The following is a 23,997-nucleotide window of genomic DNA, read 5'->3' on the forward strand; positions in this document are numbered from 1 at the left end:
GTCTGCTCCGGACAGGGTCGACTCATTGCTTGTTTTTCTCAAGGGCTTGTGCCTGCCCCTCCTTTGTGCGCCCTAGTTGAGCACACCTGGAAAGAAAGGGGAGCGCGAGAAGCTGCCGCAAACATGGCCCGCATGCTCATCGGGCTCGCGATCGCCCTGATCGCCATCGAGGCACCATCAGCAGCAGCCGAGGTGCCTCAGGGATATTTCTACGTTGCCCTCAACAGTAACAACAACCTGTGCGTCCCAAGTAACGATCCCAATCTTGTCTTGTCCCATCCCCCTGCTACCCCTTATCCCCACTTTTATCTCAAAACCCTCAGGCTACTGCGTCACTGTGATTTTGAAGCCTTTGTTTGCAACGACGACCACACTGACGACTTTCATTGGCATTTGGCGCCGGCCCTCAACGGCAATGCTGGTGCGACGCTCAGCCCTCGCATGCACACTGAAACCCATCGCCTCCACTTTTGACTCACTTGCGCTCGTGTTGTTTAGATGCCGTGTCGATCGAATCCTACAATTATCCCGGTACCAGCTCATCACCATTTCTACCCCACAAACGATTGCGCGCCAGACTTGCCTCATGCGCACGGCTGCTCGCCATTGCATCTCACAGGCTACTATTTGGCCTTGTCGGAGCAACCCAACCGCCTTGGTGTCATCACTCACCCGGATCCGAGCGCCGCCTCCTTTGTGGTACAAACCTCTGCACCAGCCAGGCTGGCCAAAAAAACTCAAACCTTTATACCCCTCACCCCGACTTCAACTTGTTTGTCCACTGACCTTTCTGTTCCTGCCAACGTTGCCTTGTAGGTCAAAGCAGGGGGTGCCAACAATCAGTACTCTTTCCTAACGGGTGACGGTACTCAGGTCGTGGGCATCGATCACCAGCTTCAGGGCGGCTGTGCCTCAAAGTCCGTCAGCACACGTGCTCATCGCTGGTAGCGATAGTGGCAGAAACTGGCAGACACTAGCTCCACCACAGCATTTGTCATTCATACCCCGGTACTTGGGCATCCTGATTCTGTTGTGCTTAGATATGCGCTGCCCGAATCGGATGTGGTCCTACTCAACGCCAGCCAGGTCCTTGTTTTGCCCCTCCCTCCCCTGACGTGCCCGCACCGACTCAAACCGGTGGCTCATGTGCATTCACATGCTATGCTCATTGTGCTTGATATTCCAATGCAGGCAAGCAGCGACGCCACAACCTGGCTGCTCAAGCCCATGCCACTACCGGCCCCCGGCAATATCACCGTTGATTTTACCAACACCACAAAGCAAATCAATCCTCTCTTTCTGTGCGTCTCCGCCCCCATAACACGCAGCCACGCCATACCATGACACAGGCACACACGCACACATTCCCTCACTCGCTCGTCGAAACGGATCGACATCCTCGTGCCATCTGGACTACGTCAGGGGCTGTCATTCCGACACCGGGTACGTACACCAAGGTCGAGCCTTCTTCTCACAACTGCTCTATGGAGAATCCTTCGAAACCAACCTGCCAGAGAATTCGGCCTGGACGAGCACGTTTTTCGGTACGACCTGGCTTTGATTCTGGCCCTGTTGCTCTTTTGACATCATTCGCACTTTTGGTTATCAATTTTATCTCAGTCGTGTTCTCCTCATGAGACCACCCCTCGCGCCTGCTTGGCATATTGGTTGTGACTAGGTTTGACGCACTCCAACGTCAGCTTCGACGACTCGAGCAATCCTTTCCATGGCCGAAACTCCCTTCGCGTACGCTGGACACTCTTTTTGTTTGGCCACCTAGTTCATGCCATGCCTCTCGTGCACTCGCTCAAGCTTTTGCGGCCGGACTTTGATGATAGATTGATGTAGCCTCGGGCTCGGGCTTTGCTGGTGCCAGCAACCGCGCTCTTGGCAACGAAGGCCTGTACCTGGAAGCCGGTACGCTTTTACGAAGTGCACACAAGTGTGCGCCCGCCATGATTTATTAGAGTCGACGCCAGCGACAGCACCAACCTTTGTACACCCATTTGACGGTCTTCTCTGTTGTCCCCTGTTGTTTCCTTAGGTAAAACCTACGAGGGCTTTTTCTTTGCTCGCACCGACGGCAAGCCCATTAACGTTTCCATTCTGCTCCAAAACTATCTGGAAAACAACGTTCTGGGATACACCTCTGTCCTTGTGTCCGGTTCAACTTGGCAGCGCTACAACTACACGATCGTGGCCCAGCTCGGGGCTGCATGCCATGATGGAACCCACGCCGAAGGGGTAGGAATCCGCGCCTGCCAGGATAAACTTGGTGTTCTTGCCGCTTGCCATTTCTCTCGTCCCTTTCTTTGATTGGGTGCCATGTGCGCGTGCCAAACGTGTTCATTTGTGCGAGGGCTTTCTGTGTCGATCCGAGTGAGTATAGTGGGTTTGCGGGCCTATCAGTCCTTAATTGCGCTGGCTGTCCGCGAGAGATAGGTCAATTGTGGCAAGATGGGACCCGAATCACACGTTTGTGTGCAGTGTGAGGGTCAATTCTCAATCGGTGCGCTGTGACTGCTTTGGTCAATGTCATTGATTTGCACGCCTTTTTGTCCTCATGAACCTGGGCGGCTCCTAGGCCTGGAAATGCCTGGATCGGTGAACATTGATTATGTTGTGCTTCAACCCGGTGCTTGGGGCCGTTATGCTGATCTGCCTGTCCATCGGTCCGTCTTCTTTTTTTGCATCCTCCAGATGCATCAACCTGCCTTCTCCCCTTGCCTCTCACTTGTTCTTCTTGCTCGACGCAATAGCGGCCAAGTTGAGCTGCTTCAGTCGATCGGCATTTCGGCGATCCGCCAAGGGTAGGCTGCGGGAGGGTTCGTTGACCATCATGAATGCAGCCAAGGTGCCTGCACGTCCTCATCAGCTGGAAACATGCTCCGCGCCCTCCTCCAACCAACCACCTGCCCTCTTCACAGCGGCACATTTACAGATTCATCTTACTACTTTTGGAAGAACTGGCGAGGTCCGGCATGGGAGCGCCCTTCAGTTGGTGCGACCTGGGGCGACGAGCTCATCGGTGGTTGGGGGCCCTTTGAAATGATTGACATGTGCATGGCCGCCGGTATTGAGCCGATCATGACCACTACTGGTGCGTTTGCTCGACCTGGACATACTTGGCAAGCACCCCGCATCGGTTTAAGATGCTCGAGGAGGGATGGTTAAGCTCTAACGCGTCTGGCAAACACGTGTGCCTGTAGCTCAAGCATCTGATCCCGGGTGCTGTGCAGCCGATGACATGGCCGATCTCGTTGAGGTACGCCTCGGTCACTTGAACGCCCTCCATTGTCTTTTCGCCAGGTATTCTGTTATTGCCCCCAAAGACGACGGGCCTTGAGCACTTCATCTCAACTCTTTGCATGGGTGCGCATAGTATTGCTGGGGCGATAACACCACGACTTGGGGCAAGCAGCGCGAGGCTGACGGCCACCCCGAGCCGTACCGTGTCCACTTCTTCGAGCTTGGAAACGAGCAGTACAACTCGTTCTACCCAGATCAGGTGGGACACTGAGCCTCCAGGCGTTTGGACTTTGTGGAGTTGTATGGCCTAATTTGAATCTTAACAACAGGTGGCAGCCATGGAAGCACGGGCCAAAACGGTCGGCAAAGGCGGAGAACTCTACTACATGTTTCCCTGGAACTCTTGGCTTAATGTACGTTGACTCTGCTTGTCAGTTGCATGGCCAACAAGCCTTGCCTGGTGGGCAGCGCGTCTTGGCCACGCTCTGGCACGGCCACGAGCTTCGACCAATCGTCCTACTCACAGGGTGTAACCCATGTTTTCAGGACACGCAAGCGGCTCAGGTGGAGCAGCTGGGTTTGAAGGACCACGTTGTCAATGACATTCACATTGGGTGCGCTGTGAATCGTGACTTTGAGCCCCAAAAAGGCCGGCTCCATGCGGGCGCTTGGGGCTCATTCTCTTGTCTCACGTTTTGGTTCGGTGGGTTGCGTAGGGCGGGGGGTGCTGTCGAAACGGCACTCTCCGAGTTTGAGGCGCGACCTCAGTATTCGTGGGGCGCGGTGAATGCGGAAACGAATGCTGGTACCCATGACTTGCTTCGTGCTTTGGACGAGGCGGCAGACCTGAACGACTGGTTTAGCTGTGCCGAGCCTAATTGCCAGCGGTAAGGCAGCCGTGCTTGAAGGCTATCATTGGGCCGATGGCGGACGTGTATTCACAGCTGGACCGCGTCATGTGGGTGCTGGCCTGGGTAGCCTCAAATTTCGAACGGCCAGCTTTTGTAACGAGCGCTCGGGTCATTACGATAACTTTGACCAAGGTACGTGCCAGCGTCGTGCCTTTGGCCGGGGAGTAAAAGGAAGGTGCATCCACATGTGGCTCAATAACCGAGTGGTTGGTGGTTGGTGGGGCGGTGGCTTAGGCATTACCTTTTTTCTGCCAAACATGACATGGATCCAGCCTCCTGGCTACGTACATCAGATTATTAACCAGACCTTTATGGGGTCGGCCGTCAACGTACAGGCACAGCTGCCGACTGAGGCAAGCGTAAGCGCGCAGGTGTCGGCCGATGGCAAGGAGGGGGTGTTGCGCTTCACCAATCGGGCCAGCGTTCCGATTACCATGAACATTGACTTTGTCCAAGGCAAGCCGGCCGCCACGGTGAAGCAAACCATTTTGCGTGCGGGCCTCAACGGGGAGACGGCCAATGCACCCAGCAACCCAACGGCCGTTTCGCCTGATACGACCCAGGTATGTCATACAATCCTGGTCAACGGTCAAGGGAAAGCCTGAGACAAGTTTGAGAGAGGCCGCTAGATGGGCAGGCGTCACCTGATGACTTCTCGGTGTATAGGTGTCGATTGTTTGGGATGAAGGCGTCACGTTGGCGCCTCTCTCGTACACGGTTCTGGTGGTGAGCCTCTCTTAAAGGCGAGAAACCCGTGGTTGAGCCATGGCTTTGGGGTTGGAGGAGGCGGCTGCTTCTTCTGGCAAAGGATTATTGCTTTGCCAGGCGATTTGCAGATCCTTGACCCCTTGTGCCCGAGGTTTTGTGATATCTTATTATACTTGGTTTCTCTTCGTTTTTGCTGTTTTTCTCCTGCTTTTTTTGTTTTTTGTTTTTGTTTTTTGCGTTCGATGCTGCTGACGGCACTGGCGCGTGCGTCGCGGGCTTGGTCTTGGGACGGCGGGCCATGGGTGTGGTGGCATTGGTGTCCACGAGCGGTGCGCTGCGATACAACCACGCACTCGGAATTGAACGGGGCACTTTGTTCGATTATTGATCGGTGGGGCGCGCTATGCGGGACGAGTGGTAGCAGGGTTAAAATCAAAGGCAAGTGGGGGTTCAGACATCAGCGTGTCTCGTATGCGGATCGCTTTGCAACCTTTTTGACTATCAGCTATGTGGGGCAGGCATGATGCAGCTCTTCAGTTTGTGCGGCGTTTATTCTATCACAAGTTTGGCCCCCCATTGTAGACGATTCCAAAGTGAGAATGGGATAGAGACTGGCTAAAGACGAACATGATGACGACCACTTACGCGATCGACGGCATGCCCACTTGCGACAGTGACGTGCATGTCATCGTCGCTGTCATCGTCGTCCATTCGCCGGCGATTCTGTTCAGGCCATCCCGAAAAAAAAAAAAAAAAAAAAAAAAGGGAAAGGGAGTGTCAAGGGCTGATGGGGGTGGGTGCATGGGCGGGGCGGGAACTGACCGACGCGCGGGCCAGAGATGCTTGGTTGGAGGCCTGATCAACTCTAGAAAGGCAAGGGACGGGCACAATCGAGCAACGAGTGAGGGGAGGAGAGAGAGGAACTCATGTTTGTTGAATCAAGTGGACGTCAACGGCCACGCCACCGTCTTACGTGCGGACGTAGCGGGTGGCGTTGCTGGCCATGGACATCATCTGCGAGAGTTGCGAGTAGGCTGACGGCACCAGCAAGTATTGAGTGACTCGACGGATCTTCAAAACCCCGTGTTTGCATTTCCCTGTCCACCTTCGCCTCTTGAGAGATACCACATTGACATGCCATTCACACCAACATCCACACTCGCGCATCTGCGCCCCCCGCACGTGATATCCCACCTGCCCCGGAGCGAGGCGCCGACGCGGGCGCAGGTGCGGGCGGCTCCGACCCATCGGCCGTCACGTCCATCCCGTCGGTCCGAGTGCGTGCTTGTAACGGCGAGTAGTGGAAAACCACAGTCTCACTCCCTTCGTTTACTGTGATGAACAACAGGTGTTATGTTTGTGTGTTGTTCACTTGAATGGACACACGGCGTGACACGCGCGCCCCGAGAATGGTCGAGCCCTTCCTTCGGTGTGAGTGAGAGGATGAGAGAGAGAGAGAGAGTGAGAGTGAGTGTGTGTGCGCGTATGTGTGTGTATGTGTATGTGCCAGGGCGAGAGAATGAGGCGAGAGGGAGCCAGGGACAGGCGAGAGAGAGAGAGTGAGAGTGTGTGTATGTGTGTGTGTCGGAGAAGAGAGAGGAGGTAGGGATGATTGGGCAACATGCCTTTGAACTTCTTTCAGATGTCAGTTGACATGTTTTCACCCTCTCTCTCTCTCTGAATTCAATCTCTCATCAGTCTTTATCTCTGTCTCTGACTCTCTTTCCCTCTATCTCTCTCTTTATTCTTTTGTCTCTCTCTGTCTTTTCAACGGGTGTATCCCTCTGTCTCTGCCGTTGTTACTGTCTCTGTCTCTGTCTCTGTCAATGCCCCCATCTCTGCTTTTGTCTCTGTCACACACACACACACACACACACACACACACACACACACACACATTTTTTTTTTTTTTTTGGTTCTTGAAACGGCAGCGGCGAACGGCTGCGCCTTTGGGTCAGTGTGCAATGTGCCATGATAGCTGGGTATCAAGATCAATCAAATGGAACACTCGCTCGCTTTTCATTCCTCACCTTTGTTTGGTGTGTGCTGGACGTAGAGACCCATCAGGATGGAGCCGGGCCAGATTGACCCCGAGCAGCAGGGCAATGTCCATCGTGGGGGCAAGGCTGAACCAGCCGACATCATCCATGATACCCATTTCATCCATGAGCCCTGCGTCTCTGACCCCCAGTCTCCCCTTCTCGCTGAAAAACTCGCCGTTGGTTCGTACCTCGTCGTCCTGCAGGGTGACGGGATTACCACCACCACCACCACCACCACCAGCAGCAGGCAACCGTCTGCTCTGACGACGATTTGACTTCCTGCTTCCCTTCCCCGAGCTCAACAACTCACTCACTGACACGGGCCCTCGTCTACCCATTCACATAGTCATGGTGGGCCTGCCAGCCCGCGGTAAAACTTACATTGCCACCAAATTGGCCTACTACCTCAACTGGGTCATGCTCAAGACGCGCGGTACGTGTGGTCACCTTGACCAGATCTCTCTCTCTCTCTCTCTCTCTCTCTCTCTCTCTCTCTCTCTCTCTCTCTCATGATCAACCTGATCCTGACTGCCATGCCTTTGCTTGCGGTGTTGCGGGACTGCTGGTTTACCCATGTTGCAGTCTTCAACCTGGGTCGTTACCGGCGCGAAAAGTATGGACCCCAGTCCCCGGCCATGTTCTTTCACCCCAACAACACTGCCGGTGTTGAACAGCGCCGGTATGTCGAAGCTGCCCACTTGCATGCGAGGCCTCGTGTCCTTGATGCTTTTGCCGACGCACAAACGCATACACACACATTGTCGTTAAAGCAGCCGACCCCAGGTCGGGGCAGACGGCCGACTGGCGCAATGACGCCCCACTCACCAAATCTCGACGGGCCTGCAATGCGACCCTAGTCTCCTGGCCTTGGAGGCCATAGATGACGTCATGGAGTGGCTCAAGAGCGGCGGCGTGTGTGCCGTACGTACATTTGCTTCATCACACCACAATGCTGATGCACTCTGCTTGCTCCTCCGTTTCTCCGCGCACCCCTCACTCATACCCTCTTCTCTCTGCCTGCCTCCTTTACCGGATTGGGACTATATCAAGGTCTTTGACGCCACCAACAGCGCACGCGAGCGACGCATGATGATCTTCCGAGAGCTCACGCAGCGCGGTGTGCCCGTGTTCTTTGTCGAGTCGGTCTGCAACGATGACGATCAGATCACCCGTAACATCATGGTGCGTCCTTCTTCGCAGCGACACCCCCACACTCTTGAGTACGCCCACTCATCCGCGCTTTGTTCATGAATCACATCAATTGCTGGTCCGGCAGCAAGTCAAGGTGGGCCTGCCTGACTACATGTCGTCCACAGTCGAAGCAGCGGTCAGCGACTTTAAAGAGCGCATCGACTACTACAAGATGCTCTATGAGCCCCTGCACGTGGATGTCGATCGAGCCCTCAGCTTCATCAAGCTGGTTGACGTCGGCCGCTACTTTCTCGTTCACCGCTGCGAAGGATATCTGCAGATGCGCATCAGCCGGTCAGTCAAGCTTGGTTCTTGACTTTTTTTTTTTTTTTTTTTTCAAATGAAGAAAAGGCACTTCTTGAATGCCGTCTTGCAGATCGCCGTGCTTATGCCTTGCTTTTGTTCCAGCTTTTTGATGAACATCCACATTGAAAAGCGACACATCTACATCTCACGCCACGGCGAGAGCATGTACAATACCAAAGGTGCGTTAATTTGTTTGAATCTTTTGGCTACGTCATGTGTCTTTGTTTTTGTTTTTGTTTTCGCGAACAAAACCTGGGTTCAGAAGGAGACGGCGAGACCATGATCAGAGTCTCCGTGAGCCCGCTGGCCCCGAGTAGAGGTCCAAGACTTATACACACATCATACTCGCCCTCGCCCTCCCCCTTTTTTTTTCTCCACCCGTATCCGCCAGGTTTGATCGGTGGTGATTCAGATCTGAGCCCGCGAGGCCGACTCTACGCTCGTCGCCTGCGCAACTTTATGGCCAAGTTTGTCTCATGGCGCAGCGATGGCGATGGCGATGGCGATGACACCAACGGGTTGCTCACAACAATCGTTTGCTAACGATGGCAGGGAGAAACTGGACAACCTTCGAGTGTGGTGCAGCTCCCTCAACCGCACCATTCAGACGGTGGAGCATTTTCGCTACAAGGAGGTCGGTAGCTCATGTCGTGTTTCGGATTGCCAGGACCCCAGCCTTGGCATTGAATCCGTGCAATGCGTTCAATCTCTTTGCTTGGCTGATGTTTTACCTGTACCATGGGTGGCCCTGCTTAGGCATGGAAGGCCTTGGATGAGCTGGACGCCGGCGAGTGCGACGGTTTGTCGTACGAGGAGACCAAGGAGCGCTTCCCGGAGATGTACAAGGAGCGCCAGGGCAACAAGTACTGGACCCGATACCCTCGTGGCGAGTCGTACGCCGACGTCGTCCAGCGACTGGAGCCCCGCATCATGGAGCTGGAGCGCATGCGCGTACGTTTCGCTTGAACCGTGTTGTCAACCAAGGGCCAAGCCTGCGGGCTTTCTTTCTTTCTTTCTTTCTTTCTTTCTTTCTTTCTTTCTTTCTTTCTTTCTTTCTTTCTTTCTTTCTTTCTTTCTTTCTTTTTTTTTTTTTTTTTTTTCTATTTTTGGCCTTGTCGGTGATTATGGCGTGTAGGACAACGTTCTGGTGGTGTGCCACCAAGCTGTGGCGCGATGCTTGTTAGCTTACTTTCAAAACATGTCGGACCTGGCTGACCAACTGCCATACCTGAAAATTCCCCTGCATACCGTCTTCAAGGTATGTGCAACTTATGTCGTGTTGACAGTCTCGGCTCTTGGTTTCGTCTGCCTGTGTGTACACAGCATGACTCGCTCTTGGTTGGAATCCTTGTTCTCGTGCTGCAACGGACGACCATCTCATCCACAGCGGCTGGCTTGTAGATTACGCCGATTCCATACGGCAACCGTATTGAGGTGTTTGATCTGGGCGTTGACGCGGTCGATACCCACGTGCCTCGCGACGAGTCGGCGTCCCCCAGCCAGACACAGGCCCCCCCACAGCCTGAGCTGGGCCAGCCACACGAAGGCTTCTTTGTGCCCGGGCCGCCAGAGGTGGAGGGTACGACGCAGGATGACCAAGCAGCACGCCGCGTCATGGACGTGCACTTTAGCCAACGCGAGCTGAGCGACATCACGCCTGCACCGCCATCACCATCGACGATTGGTCCTCCCGCCGCTGCAGCCGTATTAACGGCGGACACGTCCCAAGCAGGTGCCGCCGAGAAGCAAACGGCAGCAGGGACTGAGACCAAGGCCATCGACGATGATCTGGAGACGCTGTCCTCCTCACGGTTCGGAGCTCTGGCCGTGGACTCGTATGGCCCGGAGGCATCGGGTCCCTTGCCTGTGACCCTTTTGCGTGATTCCAAGGGATCGCGCTTGGATGAGAAGCGCCCCACCAACCTCAGCCTCAACGCGGATAGTCATCCGGGCACACCCGTCTTCAACTCGATTCTTGACGATGATGACGTACGACCATCGCTTGTTGTTTTGCCGTTTGCCTGTGTGGCCCTCCCTTTTTGTCCGAGTTGTTGTTGTTGTTGTTGTTGATGTTGTTGATGTTGATGTTGATGTTGTTGATGTTGTTGTTGTTGATGTTGTTGTTGTTGTGTTGGGGACGAGCTTCGCCCCCCGTTGAAAGGGTTTGAACCGAGCTCACAAGTTATGGTTTGAACTGGTTATAGGAATTGGGCCTAGATCATCCGACTTCTCCGCCCAATCGCCCCAGCCAGGTCAGTTACGGTTATACCTTGATTTCAGGTTTGACTAGTGCCCTTGTGCTCATACGCGGGGACCCCCTTTGCTGTGCCTTTTGGGACACGGGTAACCTACCTGTGCATTGACTGCAGGTCTTTGTCATGTCGTCGCGCGAGACCAAGCATGGCATCGTCAACGAGGTCTGTGTTGAAACATGGGCTTTTCGTCTGCCTTCTAGCTCCCGCCTCGTTTCGTTTCGTTTATTTATTTATTTTTTTGGAAGGGGGGGGGTTGTTATTTTTTCTCACCAGCTTGAACTCCCTTTACTTTGCGCTTGTAGGTTGTCAAGGGAGATCATTTGAATTAGGGGGGGGAATGGCTTGGCTCAGCCAACGCGTGTTGTGTCTGTGCCAAACCTGTATTGTATGTATCTGTAGTGTGTGTGTGGGAAGGGATTTTTCTTTCTTTCTTTGGCATTTCTTTGTGAGCCATCAATTGTGATTTTGCGCCTCTCTTTGCCATCTACGAAGGCTCTGCACTCTTGCTTGGTTTCTTGGAGCCTGCTTTGTCGAAAGACGAGGCAGTCCATTAGTGTAGACTGGCCATGACTGCGTTTCACGGCGACGGGCGGCGACAAAAGTTTTGAATGACCCCTTTAAAATAAAATTATTCACCCATAAGCCAGTGTATTTTGGTATCGTCTATATATGCTTTGCTTTGGTTACCTTTCAGTATCCTTCCGCAAGGGCAATTCGTGTATCTATGAGGTCCCATCCGATGGTCACGATATTGCTGATTGAAAACTTTCAGTCCGGTTACCCAGGAAGCGCCTAACGGCGCTTGCCTAATATTTGGGGGCGCTAAGCACGCCGTGCTTACTCTTTCTTCTTTCACAACTGAATTTCAACTGAACGTGATTGTCTCAAAACCTGCGAGAAGAGAGTGTGCTGAGTATGGTCACAGCTTCGAAGATGCCATCTTTGGTAGACACGGCAAGGGGAGGCTGGACGTCAAACAACAACGCGACGTGTTGGTCGTTTTTGGGTCTTTTTGGGTCGTGCCCTTACAAGCAATGTACATGTTGCGCGTCACCAACAACGATATTCGCGTAATCAATTAACCAAAGGGATTGGATGAAAACTACAAAAAGTAACATAAAGAATACAACATCCTAGTTTTTGCTGAAAATCAGAGAAACCAATGGTGTGTAAAGTCAATTTGATTACGAGGATATGCTACCTGTTGTTGTAGCTGTCGTGTGTGGCAGTTCTCGCAGCTACCAACTGTGAGAACCACTTGGTGTGTGTGCCACTCACTAATTCTCGAGACTGTCTCTGACTGTCTGTCTCTCTGAAAACTCCTTCTATCCCTCTGTATCTCTGCTATGCAATTCTCTCACACTGTAAACCAATTCAGTTCTGTCTCTGTTTTTCTTTGTCTCTCTCTGTCTGTCTGTCTCTGTCTCTGTCTCTGACTCTGTCTCTCTCTGTCTCTGCTTTGTCAACCAATTCATCACACACACACACTCTCTCTCTCTTTCTCTCTCTTTTCTCAGAAGAAGAAGAAGATTCAAAGGTGCGCATGCATGTGCCCGAGCACAAAATGAACAAATGGCAGTGCTGGTGCAGATGGCGGAATTGTTTGAGGGGGGACGGGCTTTTGGTCGTCTGGCATTGACCTCAATGCTACATTTATCTGCGTGGGTGTAGGGGCTGTGCGACTGTTGGCTGCTGCCAGAGATATCCGAGTGTTGTCGTCGACGTCGACGTCGACGACCGCTTGCATGTGAGTGCCGGCAGCGTTTCCCACCACTGTCTCAAGCCGCACCTCGGTTGTTGCGTGCTTTGCGTTTGCTACCAGCAGTGCTACTGCCTTATCTCACCAAATGTTGTTGTTGTCTTTGTCAGTGCCCCCTTTGGCGTGGGACGTGATTTTTCCATCTGCTCTTGCTTTCTTTTTTTTTTTTTTTTTTTTTTTTTTTTTTTCTGCTGCGGTCCAGAATTTGCTCGCACGCGTCGCAAGCAGCCGTGCGCCCGTGCTAGCCAAGGCAACTCCTTTCTTTTGCCTCTGTGCGCCACGCACCGCGTCATGGCTGCCCCAAAGGCCGACGACCCGGACACGGGGTGTGCCAAGGCTGAGGCACTCAAGGAAGAGGGCAATGCCGCCATGCGCCGCGAGGACTTTGAGGGCGCCATTGGCAAGTATACCCAAGCCATCGACCTCTGTGCCAAGCGCGAATACTACACCAACCGCTCTCATGCCTATTTAAAGGAGGGCGATGCAGATGCCGCCCTCGCCGATGCCCAGCACGCCCGCCTGCTTGACCCCCAGTTTTGGCGCGCTCACCAAAGGGTCGCCGCGGCCCTGGAACAGAAGCAACAGCTTCACCAGGCCCGCGAAGCCTACCTCAAGGCCTTGGAACTCAGGCCTGACTGCCGTGACCTCAAACTGTGTCTCAGCGCCGTTGAACGCCGTTGTGCTCAGGACGATGCTGCTGCTGCCACTGCCACGCATGCTTCCGCCGCCACAAACTCAAATACTGGCTCCGGCTCCGGCTCCGGCACAACTGCTGACTCCGGTGCTGCCGCTGCCAACACCAACGCCACCGCCGGCTCGGGCCCAATGACGTCAGAAAAAGCCGGAGCTAATGGGGACACCGGTGCCATCAAGCGCGCCGCCACCCCGACGCCACAGTCACCCAAAGCCGGGGGCTCGGGCAGCGCTCCCGCAACACCCTTTTCTGCCAGTGGCGATGCAGGGGGCCCTGCCGCGCCCGCACCCAAGCGCGCGCGCAGCACCGCCCCGACCCCGGCCAAAGATGGCCCCAGCCCCAGCTCAACTCCTGGCTCCTCAGACTCAAACGCGCGCATCGCCAATGACCTCATTGCTGCGCTTGCCAATGGCACCACACCTTCATTTGGCATCATCCCATTTGGTCCAGACGGCCAGCCAACCTCCAACTTTTCTCAGGACCAGCTGCAAAACCTTCTCATGTCTTTGTTTCAGCAAGGCAGCCAGCCCAACGGTAGTCCATCACCCACAGACCAGCACAGACGCAGCCACAAAGCACGCGATGGCTCGGGCCGGAGTGATCGTCAGCCCCCGCCTTGGTAAGCCCTCCCCATCTGCTCTTCCCCCTCCCACAACGTGGTCAAAAAGAATTTTCTTGGGCATGCACTTACCAGCCCCAACCCGCAACCTCCCCCCCCCCCCGCATTGGAAAGGTGGTGCCGTGGCATCGTTGTCATTCCCTGGACCCTCTTTGGGCGAGGTGGACCCGGATGCCTTTAGCCCGTCCCGGACAGACAGTTCCAATCCAGAGGCCATGAACTGGCAGCTACTCTTCTCTACCATCAACCGCTGTCTTGCCGAATTGCGCCAGGGCAAGGCGCGTCTTCAACAGCTTCATCGCTCTCGCTCGCGCCAAAGCTCGCCGGCTGCTGCTGCCCGCTCTTCGAACATCCGCCCGGCCCCCATTTTTCCGCTTGACCCTTCCCTCACATCGATAAAGAGTGGCACTGGGCACGAGGATGGCTCTGACAATGGCGCACGGCGCAAGAGTGGTGCTGGTTCGAGCGCTTCCAAGGCGCGGCCCCACTCTAGTCTGCGCTCCGCTGAGGGCGCAGTCACAGCGCCGAGCTCATCGGATAGCGCGGCCACTCATACCCGGGTGAGCTTGCCGTCTCTGTGCTGGGATGATAGTCACGTGCGCGCAGCTTGGGACTGCTGCGTGACCGCGCCGACCCCTCATGCGCGGGCGCTGGACGAGCTCCGATACCCTCTCCACCCCCACATCGTCAGTGCGCTCCGGGGTGCACTTGCAGTGCGTGTCCTCTGTCCAGAGGCCCTGACCAACCTGCACCTCGGCGATCGAACCAGTGAGGCTGTGCGGCTCCACCGCAACGGTCAGACCCAGGGTTCGACACAGTCTCTGGAAGACGCTTTGGCCGAGGCCGTGGCCAGCACGGCCGAGGCCCGTCTAGTTTCGATCACCGCCGAGCGCCTTAGCGAGGTGTCCACGAGTTGTAGCGTCAGTCAACCCACGGCCTGGGCCTGCTTGCTCAACAAGCTGGCTGCTGACAAAAAGCCCACGGTTCTCTACTTCCGGGCAGCTCGTGAGGAGGACTCGCTGGAGTGGCTCGAGGCCGATAAGCGCCTGCTCGAGCCCCTTTGCGCCTTCATGCAGCTTCGTGACACTCGCACGCTGCTGTTGATTGGCAGCTTTGGCTTTGCAGAGGCTGGGGGATCGCATCCCGATAGCCAAGAGGAGTTTTTACAGTTGATCATGGGATCTCAGCCCCCGCGCAACATGATTCGACCCCGACGCGGTCGCCAAGGTGGTAGCAGCTCTGCCACGGGCCTTCGTGGTGGTAACGGCGGTGGCGTCGGCGGTGGCGGCGCGACTGGTGGGAGCAGTGGTGGTGGGGCCGGGATCTTGGGGGGCCCTGGCTCTAGCCATCGCCCGCCCAAGAGCCGAGCCCATGCTGCGCGCAGTGCTGGCACCGCGTCCAATAGTGCTTCGTCAAGTCGGCGAGGTCCTCGAAGCCGAGCAGGTCGAGGAGGCGGCTCTGGTGCTAGCGGTAGCGTGTCTGACCTGTACTCTTCCACTCGCAGTGGCCGGCACCGTGCCAGCGACCTTTTCATGCTGCCACCGGGCCTGGCATTTGGCAACTATGACGGCGACGAGGGCGACGAGGGTGACGGAGATGAGCGATCGACAGCCAATCAGCGTGACAAGAGCCAAGCCCCTAGTGAGGATCTACTTGAGTGGTGGCAGCAGGCCGCCGAAGCCGTTGTGCTGCAGCCTCCCGAGGACATGCCTTCAAGCTCACTGTGGAACAAACTGCTCAATGACGATGCTCGACACGCGCGGGTGCTCGAAAACGTGAACCAACTGCGTACGGCGTGTCACAATCTGGGTCTCACCGTGCCGTCCTGGCTCACGGCTCAAAAGCTTGAGCCAGAGGAGGAGATTGAGCCCGCCACGAAGGGCATGGGCACAACGCCCGCGGAAGCGACCCAAGAAGCAACCCAGGAAGCAACCCAGGAAGCAACCCAGGAAGCAACCCAGGAAGCAACCGAGGAAGCAACCGAGGGAAAAACAGCCGTACCGTCTCGCATGGACATTGGCCTACTGCACGACTTTTTGGGCATGGCTCAGCTGGAAGCCTCAGATGCTGATCAGGTGCTCTTTGATGCCATCCGGCAGCAAGTGTATGCAGCGCACGCAACCGCCTCTCAGGATACGTCCACCAGCTCCCGCGCTGCGTCTGCTATGACCTTGCCCGAATCCAGCGATGGACCCAACCCGAAGCGAACCAAGCAAGAGGAGTCCAGCAGTACCAACGAAGCCACCAATGCAAAACCCGGGACCGCATCTCCGGCTCCAAAGCAAGCCACCTCAGAAGTTGCCATGGATGTGGGCTCGGACGGCAACATCGAGGCTGCTACGCCGGCTGAGGTCGAGGGCAACTCGACCAGCACGACTGCGTCTGCGTCTGCGTCTGCGTCTAGCTCAAAGCCGTCGGCGGGCCGTTCCCTCGAGTTGAGCGGTCCGGCCCTGCTGGACGCGTTGAAGCGCTTTTTGGGAACGGACAAGCCACCGGTGGGTCCCGCGGCGCGCTCGCCCGAGGAACTTGCAGCCATCGCGTCGGACCAGCACGAACAGCAACTGCTGAGCTTGGTCGTCGATGCAGCCGATGTCAATACGCCCTGGTCGGCTCTGGGTGGGCTGGACAAGGTGAAGGAGACACTCAAGGAGAACACGGTCTACCCGCTCAAGTACCCGCAGCTCTTCCAGGAGGGCTCGGCAAGCCAGGCTGTGAAGGGTCTCTTGTTGTTTGGTCCGCCAGGAACGGGCAAAACCATGCTGGCCAAGGCGGTGGCCACAGAGACGGGCGCTACCTTTTTGAACGTGGACAGCGCTAGCATCTCATCCAAGTGGTATGGCGAGGCTGAGAAGATGGCACGAGCCGTTTTCACGCTGGCGCGCAAGCTGGCGCCAACCATCATTTTCATTGATGAGATTGACAGCTTGCTGTCGGCTCGCGATGACACGGAGCGCTCGACAATCGCCAGCGTCAAGACCACACTGATGCGCGAGTGGGATGGCTTGTCGACGACGGCAGACCGGGTGCTGGTCATTGGTGCGACCAACCGACCCTACACGTTGGACGAGGCCATTTTGCGGCGCATGCCGCGGCGTGTCATGGTGGACTTGCCGGACAAGGCCGAGCGCATTTCGATCCTTGAGGTGGGTCTGCGGGGTAACCGTTTGGCAGCCAGTCTGAGTCTGGACACGCTGGCCGAGCGCCTGGACAGCTACTCGGGCTCGGACGTGCGGGAAGTGTGCCGCGAGGCTGCGGTCTCCATCGCCAATGCCAAGGCGCGCGAGCTGGAGGAAATGGCGTCGCGAGGCGAGCCCTTGGTGGGATCGCGCTTTGCGCTGCGTCCCCTGAAAATGGCTGATTTTGAGGCAGCCATGAAGAAGATCCGACCCTCCATTCCCAAGGACTCGGCCATGCGCAAGAAGGTGCATGAGTGGAATGAGCAATTTGGCGAGGGCGGCAACGGCAAGAACAATTCTGGATATGAATCCATCTACCTGTAAACAGCCTGGCATGTTGCAAAACACGTGCTCTCATCGGCTGTGCCTGGAGGTTCTGTTCATGTGCACCAGTCCCTCTCTCCCTCTCCCTCTCTCTCTCTCTCTCTCTCTCTCTCCTTTTCCCCCCAGTTGTTTTCGTTGCTGTGGTCGTTCAGCTTGTGCGACTTTCTGCTTTTTTTGTGTTTTTTTTTTTTTTCTTCTTTTCTCAAACTCTTTTTAGACTTTTCCTGACCTGATTGTTTGATCGATTTGGATTTTTTTTCTCTCCCCCTTAAAGTGAATTGATGTATCTTGAACACACCAAGACCAGGTCAAAGCCTCCAGCAAGAGGTGGTCGACCTCTCCAGCTTCTGGGCCACCTCAAAAAAGAGGCTGATTTTCCACAATCACGCACACACACACACACACACACACACACACACACACACACACACACACACACACACACACACACACACACACACACACACACACACACACACACACACACACACACACACACACACACACACACAGGAAAAAAGGCTGACAAAACCACGTGTCGTTGATTTTATTTTATTTTACTTTGGGCGACAAACTCGCTCACGATGCCGCGACGAGGGGAGAGCAGCGAGAGTAGCGACGACGATGCGCGGCCGCCAGCGCCAGTCGATTCAAATGGCGAGTCAGCCGACTCGGAGGTGAGCTCGGCCGAAGAGGCCGCAGTGCCGGATATGGCCATCAAAAGCGACGAAGAGCCCAGCACAGCAGATGACGACTCTTCGAGCGACGAGGAGGAGGACGATGAAGCAGATAGCGATGATGATAGCGGCAGCGACAATGAGGAGGATGAGGACGAGAGTGAGGACGAGAGTGACGAAGATAGTGACGCAGATCAAGCGGCTGCGCCGCAAAAGGGTTCCGGGGCGCTGCGCGCACGGGGCGGTGAGAGCGATGGAGAAGATGACTCTGATCAAGAAGGCGAGGTGCGCGCACAGCGTGGATTCTATTGCGCAGACTGCGAGCGCAGCTTCAACTCGGATTTTCAAATCAAGGAACACCTGGAAAGCAAGGCACACCGCAAGCGCGTAGCGCGGCAGGCGCAGGTCAAAGGCACGGGCAACATTGTGTTTGTGGGCCAGCTGCCGTATGGGGCCTCGGAGGCGTCACTGCTGGCATTTTTCCGACCCCACGTGTCGGCCGACCCCTCAATTCGCATGCGAACAGATCCCAAAACGGGCAAGTTCAAGGGGACATGCTTTGTGGAATGCAGCACGGCCGAGGACGTCACCAAGTTGTTGCAGCTGCATCAGACAGAGTTTGAAGGGCGACGCATCAATGTGGAGCCGTCAGCCACGGCTGGAGGCAAGGCCAAGCGTAGTAAGGAGATTAAGCGCCTGCGCGACGAGCAAGCCACCTCGCGCCGGGAAGCTGTCGGTGCGCTCCTGGACCAAAAGGCGGCAGAGTATGGGGCCGACTTTTCGCGCAGTGACTTTGACGCGGACACGCGGGCCTACATGTGTTTGATGCCTCCGAAGATGGCGGGCCAAGCCGTGGACGAGTTTATGGCAGCGGATCGAAGCAAGCTTACCAACCGACCGGCTTTTCTCATGGCCATTCTGAAGCGACTGCGAGATGGCGGAGGCCGGTCGTGCTTTACCTGTGGCAGCACGGACCACGTCAAGGCGCAATGTCCAGAGCGCAAATCGGCCGGGCGCGGTCGCGGGCGTGGTGGAGGCGGTCGCGGGCGTGGGGGCGGCGGCTACGGTGATCGGGGCGGTCGCGGTGGCGGCTACGGTGATCGGGGCGGTCGTGGTGGCGGCTACGGTGGCCGTGGTGGATACAGTGGCCGGGGTAGCGGCGGCGGGGGGGATCGTGGCCGGGGCCGAGGCCGGGGCAGCTACGGGGATCGTGGTCGTGGCGGCGGCCGTGGTGACAACCGAGGTCGTGGCCGTGGCAGTGGTAGCGGCGGCCCGCCCTCCAAGCGCTTCAAACCTGACCAGGACTGAACCCAGTAACTTTTTGAATCTGTGCCTGTGCCCCTCTTGTGTCTGAGTCTATGGTTGTCTTGTGTTTATCGCCACCAGTTCCAAAGTCTTGTTTTGTCTGATTCTGTTTGCCGAGCACCATTGGCTGCCAAATCCAAGCTGAGCCCACTTTGAGAACCCTGCTGTTTGCTCCCGGAGATGACGCCTGTTTTTACACCACACACACACGGGCACTTAGTTTCTTGTAGGCGAGTCGAGCTTGAGCCCTTTTTTCTCTGTCCTGCTCCAGTGAGTGGCAGCGAAGTCAGTGAAGATGACCGCTTGCCTCGCGTATTGTCAGATAAATTCAAGTGTGATAGACATGACCGACTAATTTTGGACGATCGTCTATTTTCGGACGATGGGCACGCCAACCTTGGCGCCCAAGGTCCTCGTGTGTGTAAGGGGGCGTGCCTGGTGATGATGGTGTGCTTGGCGCAAGATCCAAGATGACTCTCCAAAACGGCAGCGCCCGGAGCATCTCAAAGATCCCGACACACATACATTGTCATAATATTATGATCTGTGCGCTGCTGGTGTTGGTGTTATATCGGTGTTGTTGTGAGGTGAAGATATCTGCCCGATCCCCAGCAGGAGGCAGACAACCAGGCAGGGACAAAAACGCGTTTCCAACACACACACACACACACACAGTGGCTATTATTTAAAAAAAAACAAAAGGGGGGAAAGCACAAGGCCCAAGGCCCAACAAGGTATAACATCCACACACATGACGCCCCTTTGTGATTCTCTCTCTCTCTCTCTCTCTCCTTCTGCTTTACGGATCACTGCACACTGCACTGCACTGCACTGGGCACTGGATCACGCACTCTTCACTTTCCTCTCTCTCTCTCTCTCTCTCTCTCTCTCTCTCTCTCTCTCTCTCTCCCTCTCGCACACACAAGCGTGCGCGTTCCAAAATTGGTGGCCTGTCGGTAAGGGGGGGTTTTTCGGATCGGCTATTTTTATCGGGGTCCCTTGCGCTTGTGCTTGTTCCCCGCCCCCGCTGCCCACTCTCCGTATATGTTGTGGTGCGGGGCTTTGGTCTGGCATTTTCTTGCTCAGTCTCATCTCATTTGCCTTGGCCTGCCCTGCCCCATCTTGCTTCAAACCCCCCTCCCCTTCCCTCTCACTTTGGGGGCTGTTGGTCTCTGCCATCGGCGTTGGCGGATTCGTGCATTAGCTCTTGTTGTCTTTGATTCGTGATCCATCACCAGTACCATGGCGGCCAAACGTAAGCGGCGCGGCGCTCTTGTTTGTTTGGACCTTTTGTGGTTCAACTCGTCCATCGTTGCTTGTTCGATTCCGCTAACCTGGCTCACCACTTCTCCTCGGCCTTGTCCTCCTTGTCCTGTGTTCTTCTTCTGGCAGCCAACGGCGATAAGAACGTGTTTCGGGTGCCCCCGTTCCACTACCTCCATGTCTTGGACCAAAACACCAACGTCACCCGAGTGGAGCTGGGTCCCATGACCTTTTATCGCCAGGACAATGAGGTCGTCAAGTTTGGCCCGGAAAAGATGGTCACGGTGCCCCCGCGCCACTACTGCGTCGTGGAGAACCCCGTGGCTCGGACCAGCGATGGCAACGTCGTGTACATTGGCGGCACCAAGCAGGTCAAGCTGCGCCATGCCGAGCAGGAGGTCCGCGTGGCCCAAGATCCCTTCCCCCTCTTTCCCGGCGAGCAGCTGGCCACTCCCGTGACCCCACTCACGGTGGTCGAGACCAACTCGGCCCTTCGCCTCAAGGCCGTGCTCGACTTTGACGATGAGACCAGCTCCGTTCATCGCGTGGCCGGCGACGAGTGGCTCTTCGAGGGCCCCGGCACCTACATTCCTCGCGTCGAGGTGCGCGTTGAGGAGCTCATCAAGGCCTTTATCATCATGCCCAACCAAGCCCTTCGTCTCCGCGCCCTCAAGGAAACCACTGACCGCTCCGGCACGAGCCGCGTCACTGGCGAGGAATGGCTCGTCAAGGACACTGGTGCCTACCTGCCCGGTACGTCGGTCACGGGGTGTATTTTTTCCATGCCCGAGTCTTTTTGCTTCTTCTTCTTCTTCTTCTTCTTTTGCTTCCTCTCTTTCCTCTTCATCCTCTTCCTCTTCCGCTTGTTTCTTTCGCGTTCTCACATGAGTTTGTTGGTTGCGCTTTTGGTATGAGTAGGCGTTTTCGAGGAGGTGCTGGACGTGGTCAACGCCTACGTTCTGACGGAGAAGCAGGCCCTGCACCTGCGCGCCACCCGTACCTTTGTGGATGACCTCGGTACCACCCGCAAGACGGGCGAGGAATGGCTCATGACCAACGAGCACTGCGACACGCACATTCCCTCCGTCTACTCTGAGGTGGTGGCCCTGGTCGATATTACCACCCTCACCAACCGTCAATACGCCGTCATTGTCAACCCCGTCGACGAGAAGGGTCACTCCCAACTCGGCGCCAAGAAGCTTGTCAAGGGCCCCGCCTCCTTCTTCCTCCAGCCCGGAGAGACTCTGGAGAAGGGCGTGCAGGACGTCTTTGTTCTGGGCGAGGACGAGGGCATCATCCTCCGTGCCGCCGAGACCTTCAAGGACACGGACCACCTCACCGGCAAGCCCGTGGAGCGCAAGCCCGGAGACCGCTGGATGATCCGCGGCCCTGCCGAGTACGTCCCCAGCGTCTCTGTGGAGGTGGTGACTCAGCGCAAGGCCATCCCCCTCGACGAGAACGAGGGCATCTACGTGCGCAACATCACCACGGGCCATGTCCGGGCCATCATGGGCAAGACCTACATGCTGCAGGAGTGGGAAGAGCTCTGCGACAAGGAGTTGCCCGCTCAGGTGGAGGAACTCCTCAGCAACGACTATGATGTCGTGGCCGACCGCAACGGCAGCGGTGGTCGCCGTGGTGGGTCTGGCGGCGCCGGTGGTAACCGCAAGCGTGACAAGACTCGCGTCGTCACCTACCGTGTCCCCCACAACGGTACGTGCCCCTTTTGCATTTGTTGTTCTTGTTCTTGTGCGGGTCATGTTCTCGTTTTATTTAATTTTATGTTTTTTTTTTGTTTTTTGTTTTTTTGTTTTTTTTTTTTTTCCTTTGGTTCTCTGTGGCGGCTCTCTCACTTTTTTTTTACCTTTGTTTGCCACCGACCCTACTTGGCTTCCCACAGCTTGCGTACAGATTTACGACTACAAGCAGAAGCGGGCTCGTGTCTGCTATGGCCCCGACCTGGTCAAGCTGGACTACGATGAGCAGTTTACCGTCCTCTCCCTCTCGGGTGGCAAGCCCAAGAAGCCCCACCAAATCAAGGCCCTGGCCCTCCTCCTGGGCCCCGACTTTGCCTCTGACATTATCACCATCGAGACGTCGGACCACACTCGCCTCCAGCTTCAACTTAGCTACAACTGGCTCTTCCAGGTCAAGGACAAGTCGGACCAGAGCGAGGCCCAGCGCCTCTTCTCGGTCCCCGACTTTGTGGGTGACATGTGCAAGGCGGTGGCTAGCCGCGTGCGTGGGGCAGTGGCCCAGGTGTCCTTTGACGACTTTCACAAGAACTCGGCCAAGATCATCCGCTCGGCTGTCTTTGGCGTGGATGAGAAGGCACGTGTCCGTGACAAGGACGGCTTTGTCTTCCCGGCAAACAACCTGGCCATCACCAGCATTGACATCCAGTCGGCCGAGCCCGTGGACCAGCGCACCCGCGAGGCGCTTCAAAAGTCGGTGCAGCTAGCCAGTACGTTTAACATCCGCCCTTCCCTGGCCCTCTGACCTTCTCCGCGTCGTCTTGTTGCGTGTTTTATGTGTGGTCATGCGCTCATCATGTGTGTGTGTTTGTCTATGGCAGTTGAAATCACCACCAACTCGCAAGAGGCCGAGGCCCGCCACAAGGCCGAGCATCGCGAGCAGCAGGCCAAGGGTGCTCTCGAGCGTCAAAAGATCCAGGACGAGGCCCAGGCCGAACAGAGCCGCAAGGCCCTGCTCGAGCTCCAAGCTGAGTCGGCGGCCGTCGAGAGCACGGGTCAGGCCAAGGCCGAAGCTCAGTCGCGTGCCGAGGCCAACCGCATTGAGGGTGAGGCCGCCGTCGCGCAGGCCAAGCTTCAGGCCGAAGCCCGCCGTATCGAGGGTGAGGCCGAGTTGGCGCGCCTGCGCGCTGCCCGCGAGGCCGAACTCGAGTACATCCGAGCCCAGAACGAGCTTGAGGTGGAGAAGTCCAAGCGCCTGATGGACATTGAAACCTCCAAGTTTGCCAACATGGTCAGCGCAATCACCCCGCAGACGCTGGCCGAGATGGCTCGCGCTGGTCCCCAGATGCAGGCCGAGCTCCTCAAGGGCCTGGGTATCCAGAGCACTCTCATTACCGATGGTGCCACCCCCATCAACCTCTTCAACACGGCCAGCGGCCTGGTTGGCGGCGCCCTTGCCAAGCCCAACTGAGCCAGTCCCCCCCGCTGACCTCCCTCTCCTGTCATCTCTATGTATGTATGCGGATGTATAATTGAAAATCTGAGTTGCTCTTGTTCACGCTGATGAGCCACATGAGCAAAAACATCAAACATTCCACTCACTCACTCACTCACTCACTCTCACTCACTCTCACACACTACACTCGCACACTCGCACACACGCAACAAATATGCTGACAAAAACTATCCCCCAAAAAGATTTGCTTTAAATATTAACCTAACGTCTCTACAGTCAGTACATCGGGGCATTGGCGCAAATGGTAGCGCGCTCCCTTAGCATGGGAGAGGTACTGGGATCGATCTGTAACTCGAAGACCCACCCGG

The 23,997-nt window shown here is 56.1% G+C and overlaps 6 protein-coding genes across 6 annotated transcripts; all 6 read left to right on the plus strand.

Moving 5' to 3' along the window:
• Window positions 1–123: 123 nt before the first annotated feature.
• Window positions 124–4,901, plus strand: MONBRDRAFT_27796 (uncharacterized protein; the record flags this gene model as incomplete). Its single annotated transcript, XM_001748155.1, has 23 exons — window positions 124–421; window positions 499–531; window positions 620–699; window positions 817–917; window positions 1,041–1,086; window positions 1,192–1,301; window positions 1,350–1,417; window positions 1,458–1,544; window positions 1,679–1,746; window positions 1,839–1,917; window positions 2,045–2,244; window positions 2,443–2,509; window positions 2,585–2,672; window positions 2,701–2,825; window positions 2,942–3,100; window positions 3,210–3,265; window positions 3,383–3,508; window positions 3,579–3,662; window positions 3,796–3,863; window positions 3,966–4,136; window positions 4,228–4,292; window positions 4,395–4,723; window positions 4,827–4,901. 23 exons carry the CDS (start codon window positions 124–126, stop codon window positions 4,899–4,901), a joined length of 2,583 nt encoding a protein of 860 aa, XP_001748207.1.
• Window positions 4,902–6,936: 2,035 nt separating this feature from the next.
• On the plus strand, window positions 6,937–10,991 carry MONBRDRAFT_27797 (uncharacterized protein; the record flags this gene model as incomplete). The annotated part of the gene is made up of 15 exons (XM_001748156.1): window positions 6,937–7,090; window positions 7,257–7,343; window positions 7,367–7,589; window positions 7,768–7,831; window positions 7,961–8,092; window positions 8,187–8,395; window positions 8,510–8,586; window positions 8,799–8,925; window positions 8,960–9,041; window positions 9,164–9,358; window positions 9,543–9,665; window positions 9,809–10,396; window positions 10,612–10,659; window positions 10,777–10,824; window positions 10,965–10,991. 15 exons carry the CDS (start codon window positions 6,937–6,939, stop codon window positions 10,989–10,991), a joined length of 2,184 nt encoding a protein of 727 aa, XP_001748208.1.
• Window positions 10,992–12,712: 1,721 nt separating this feature from the next.
• On the plus strand, window positions 12,713–15,871 carry MONBRDRAFT_33602 (uncharacterized protein; the record flags this gene model as incomplete). Its single annotated transcript, XM_001748157.1, has 2 exons — window positions 12,713–13,734; window positions 13,916–15,871. Coding segments are annotated over 2 exons (2,976 nt in total), but the record flags the coding sequence as incomplete, so codon positions are not given.
• A 166-nt stretch (window positions 15,872–16,037) lies between these two features.
• On the plus strand, window positions 16,038–17,234 carry MONBRDRAFT_33603 (uncharacterized protein; the record flags this gene model as incomplete). Its single annotated transcript, XM_001748158.1, has 2 exons — window positions 16,038–16,043; window positions 16,365–17,234. The coding sequence occupies 2 exons, from the start codon at window positions 16,038–16,040 to the stop codon at window positions 17,232–17,234; spliced, it is 876 nt and encodes a 291-aa protein (XP_001748210.1).
• Window positions 17,235–17,818: 584 nt separating this feature from the next.
• On the plus strand, window positions 17,819–19,219 carry MONBRDRAFT_10491 (uncharacterized protein; the record flags this gene model as incomplete). Its single annotated transcript, XM_001748159.1, has 1 exon — window positions 17,819–19,219. One exon carries the CDS (start codon window positions 17,819–17,821, stop codon window positions 19,217–19,219), a length of 1,401 nt encoding a protein of 466 aa, XP_001748211.1.
• A 1,239-nt stretch (window positions 19,220–20,458) lies between these two features.
• Window positions 20,459–23,644, plus strand: MONBRDRAFT_10492 (uncharacterized protein; the record flags this gene model as incomplete). Its single annotated transcript, XM_001748160.1, has 5 exons — window positions 20,459–20,471; window positions 20,609–21,232; window positions 21,398–22,192; window positions 22,380–22,943; window positions 23,055–23,644. The coding sequence occupies 5 exons, from the start codon at window positions 20,459–20,461 to the stop codon at window positions 23,642–23,644; spliced, it is 2,586 nt and encodes an 861-aa protein (XP_001748212.1).
• Between the last annotated feature and the right edge of the window lie 353 nt (window positions 23,645–23,997).

This window comes from Monosiga brevicollis, genomic scaffold, assembly GCF_000002865.3.
Source record: "Monosiga brevicollis MX1 MONBRscaffold_21 genomic scaffold, whole genome shotgun sequence".
Lineage (NCBI taxonomy): Eukaryota > Choanoflagellata > Craspedida > Salpingoecidae > Monosiga > Monosiga brevicollis.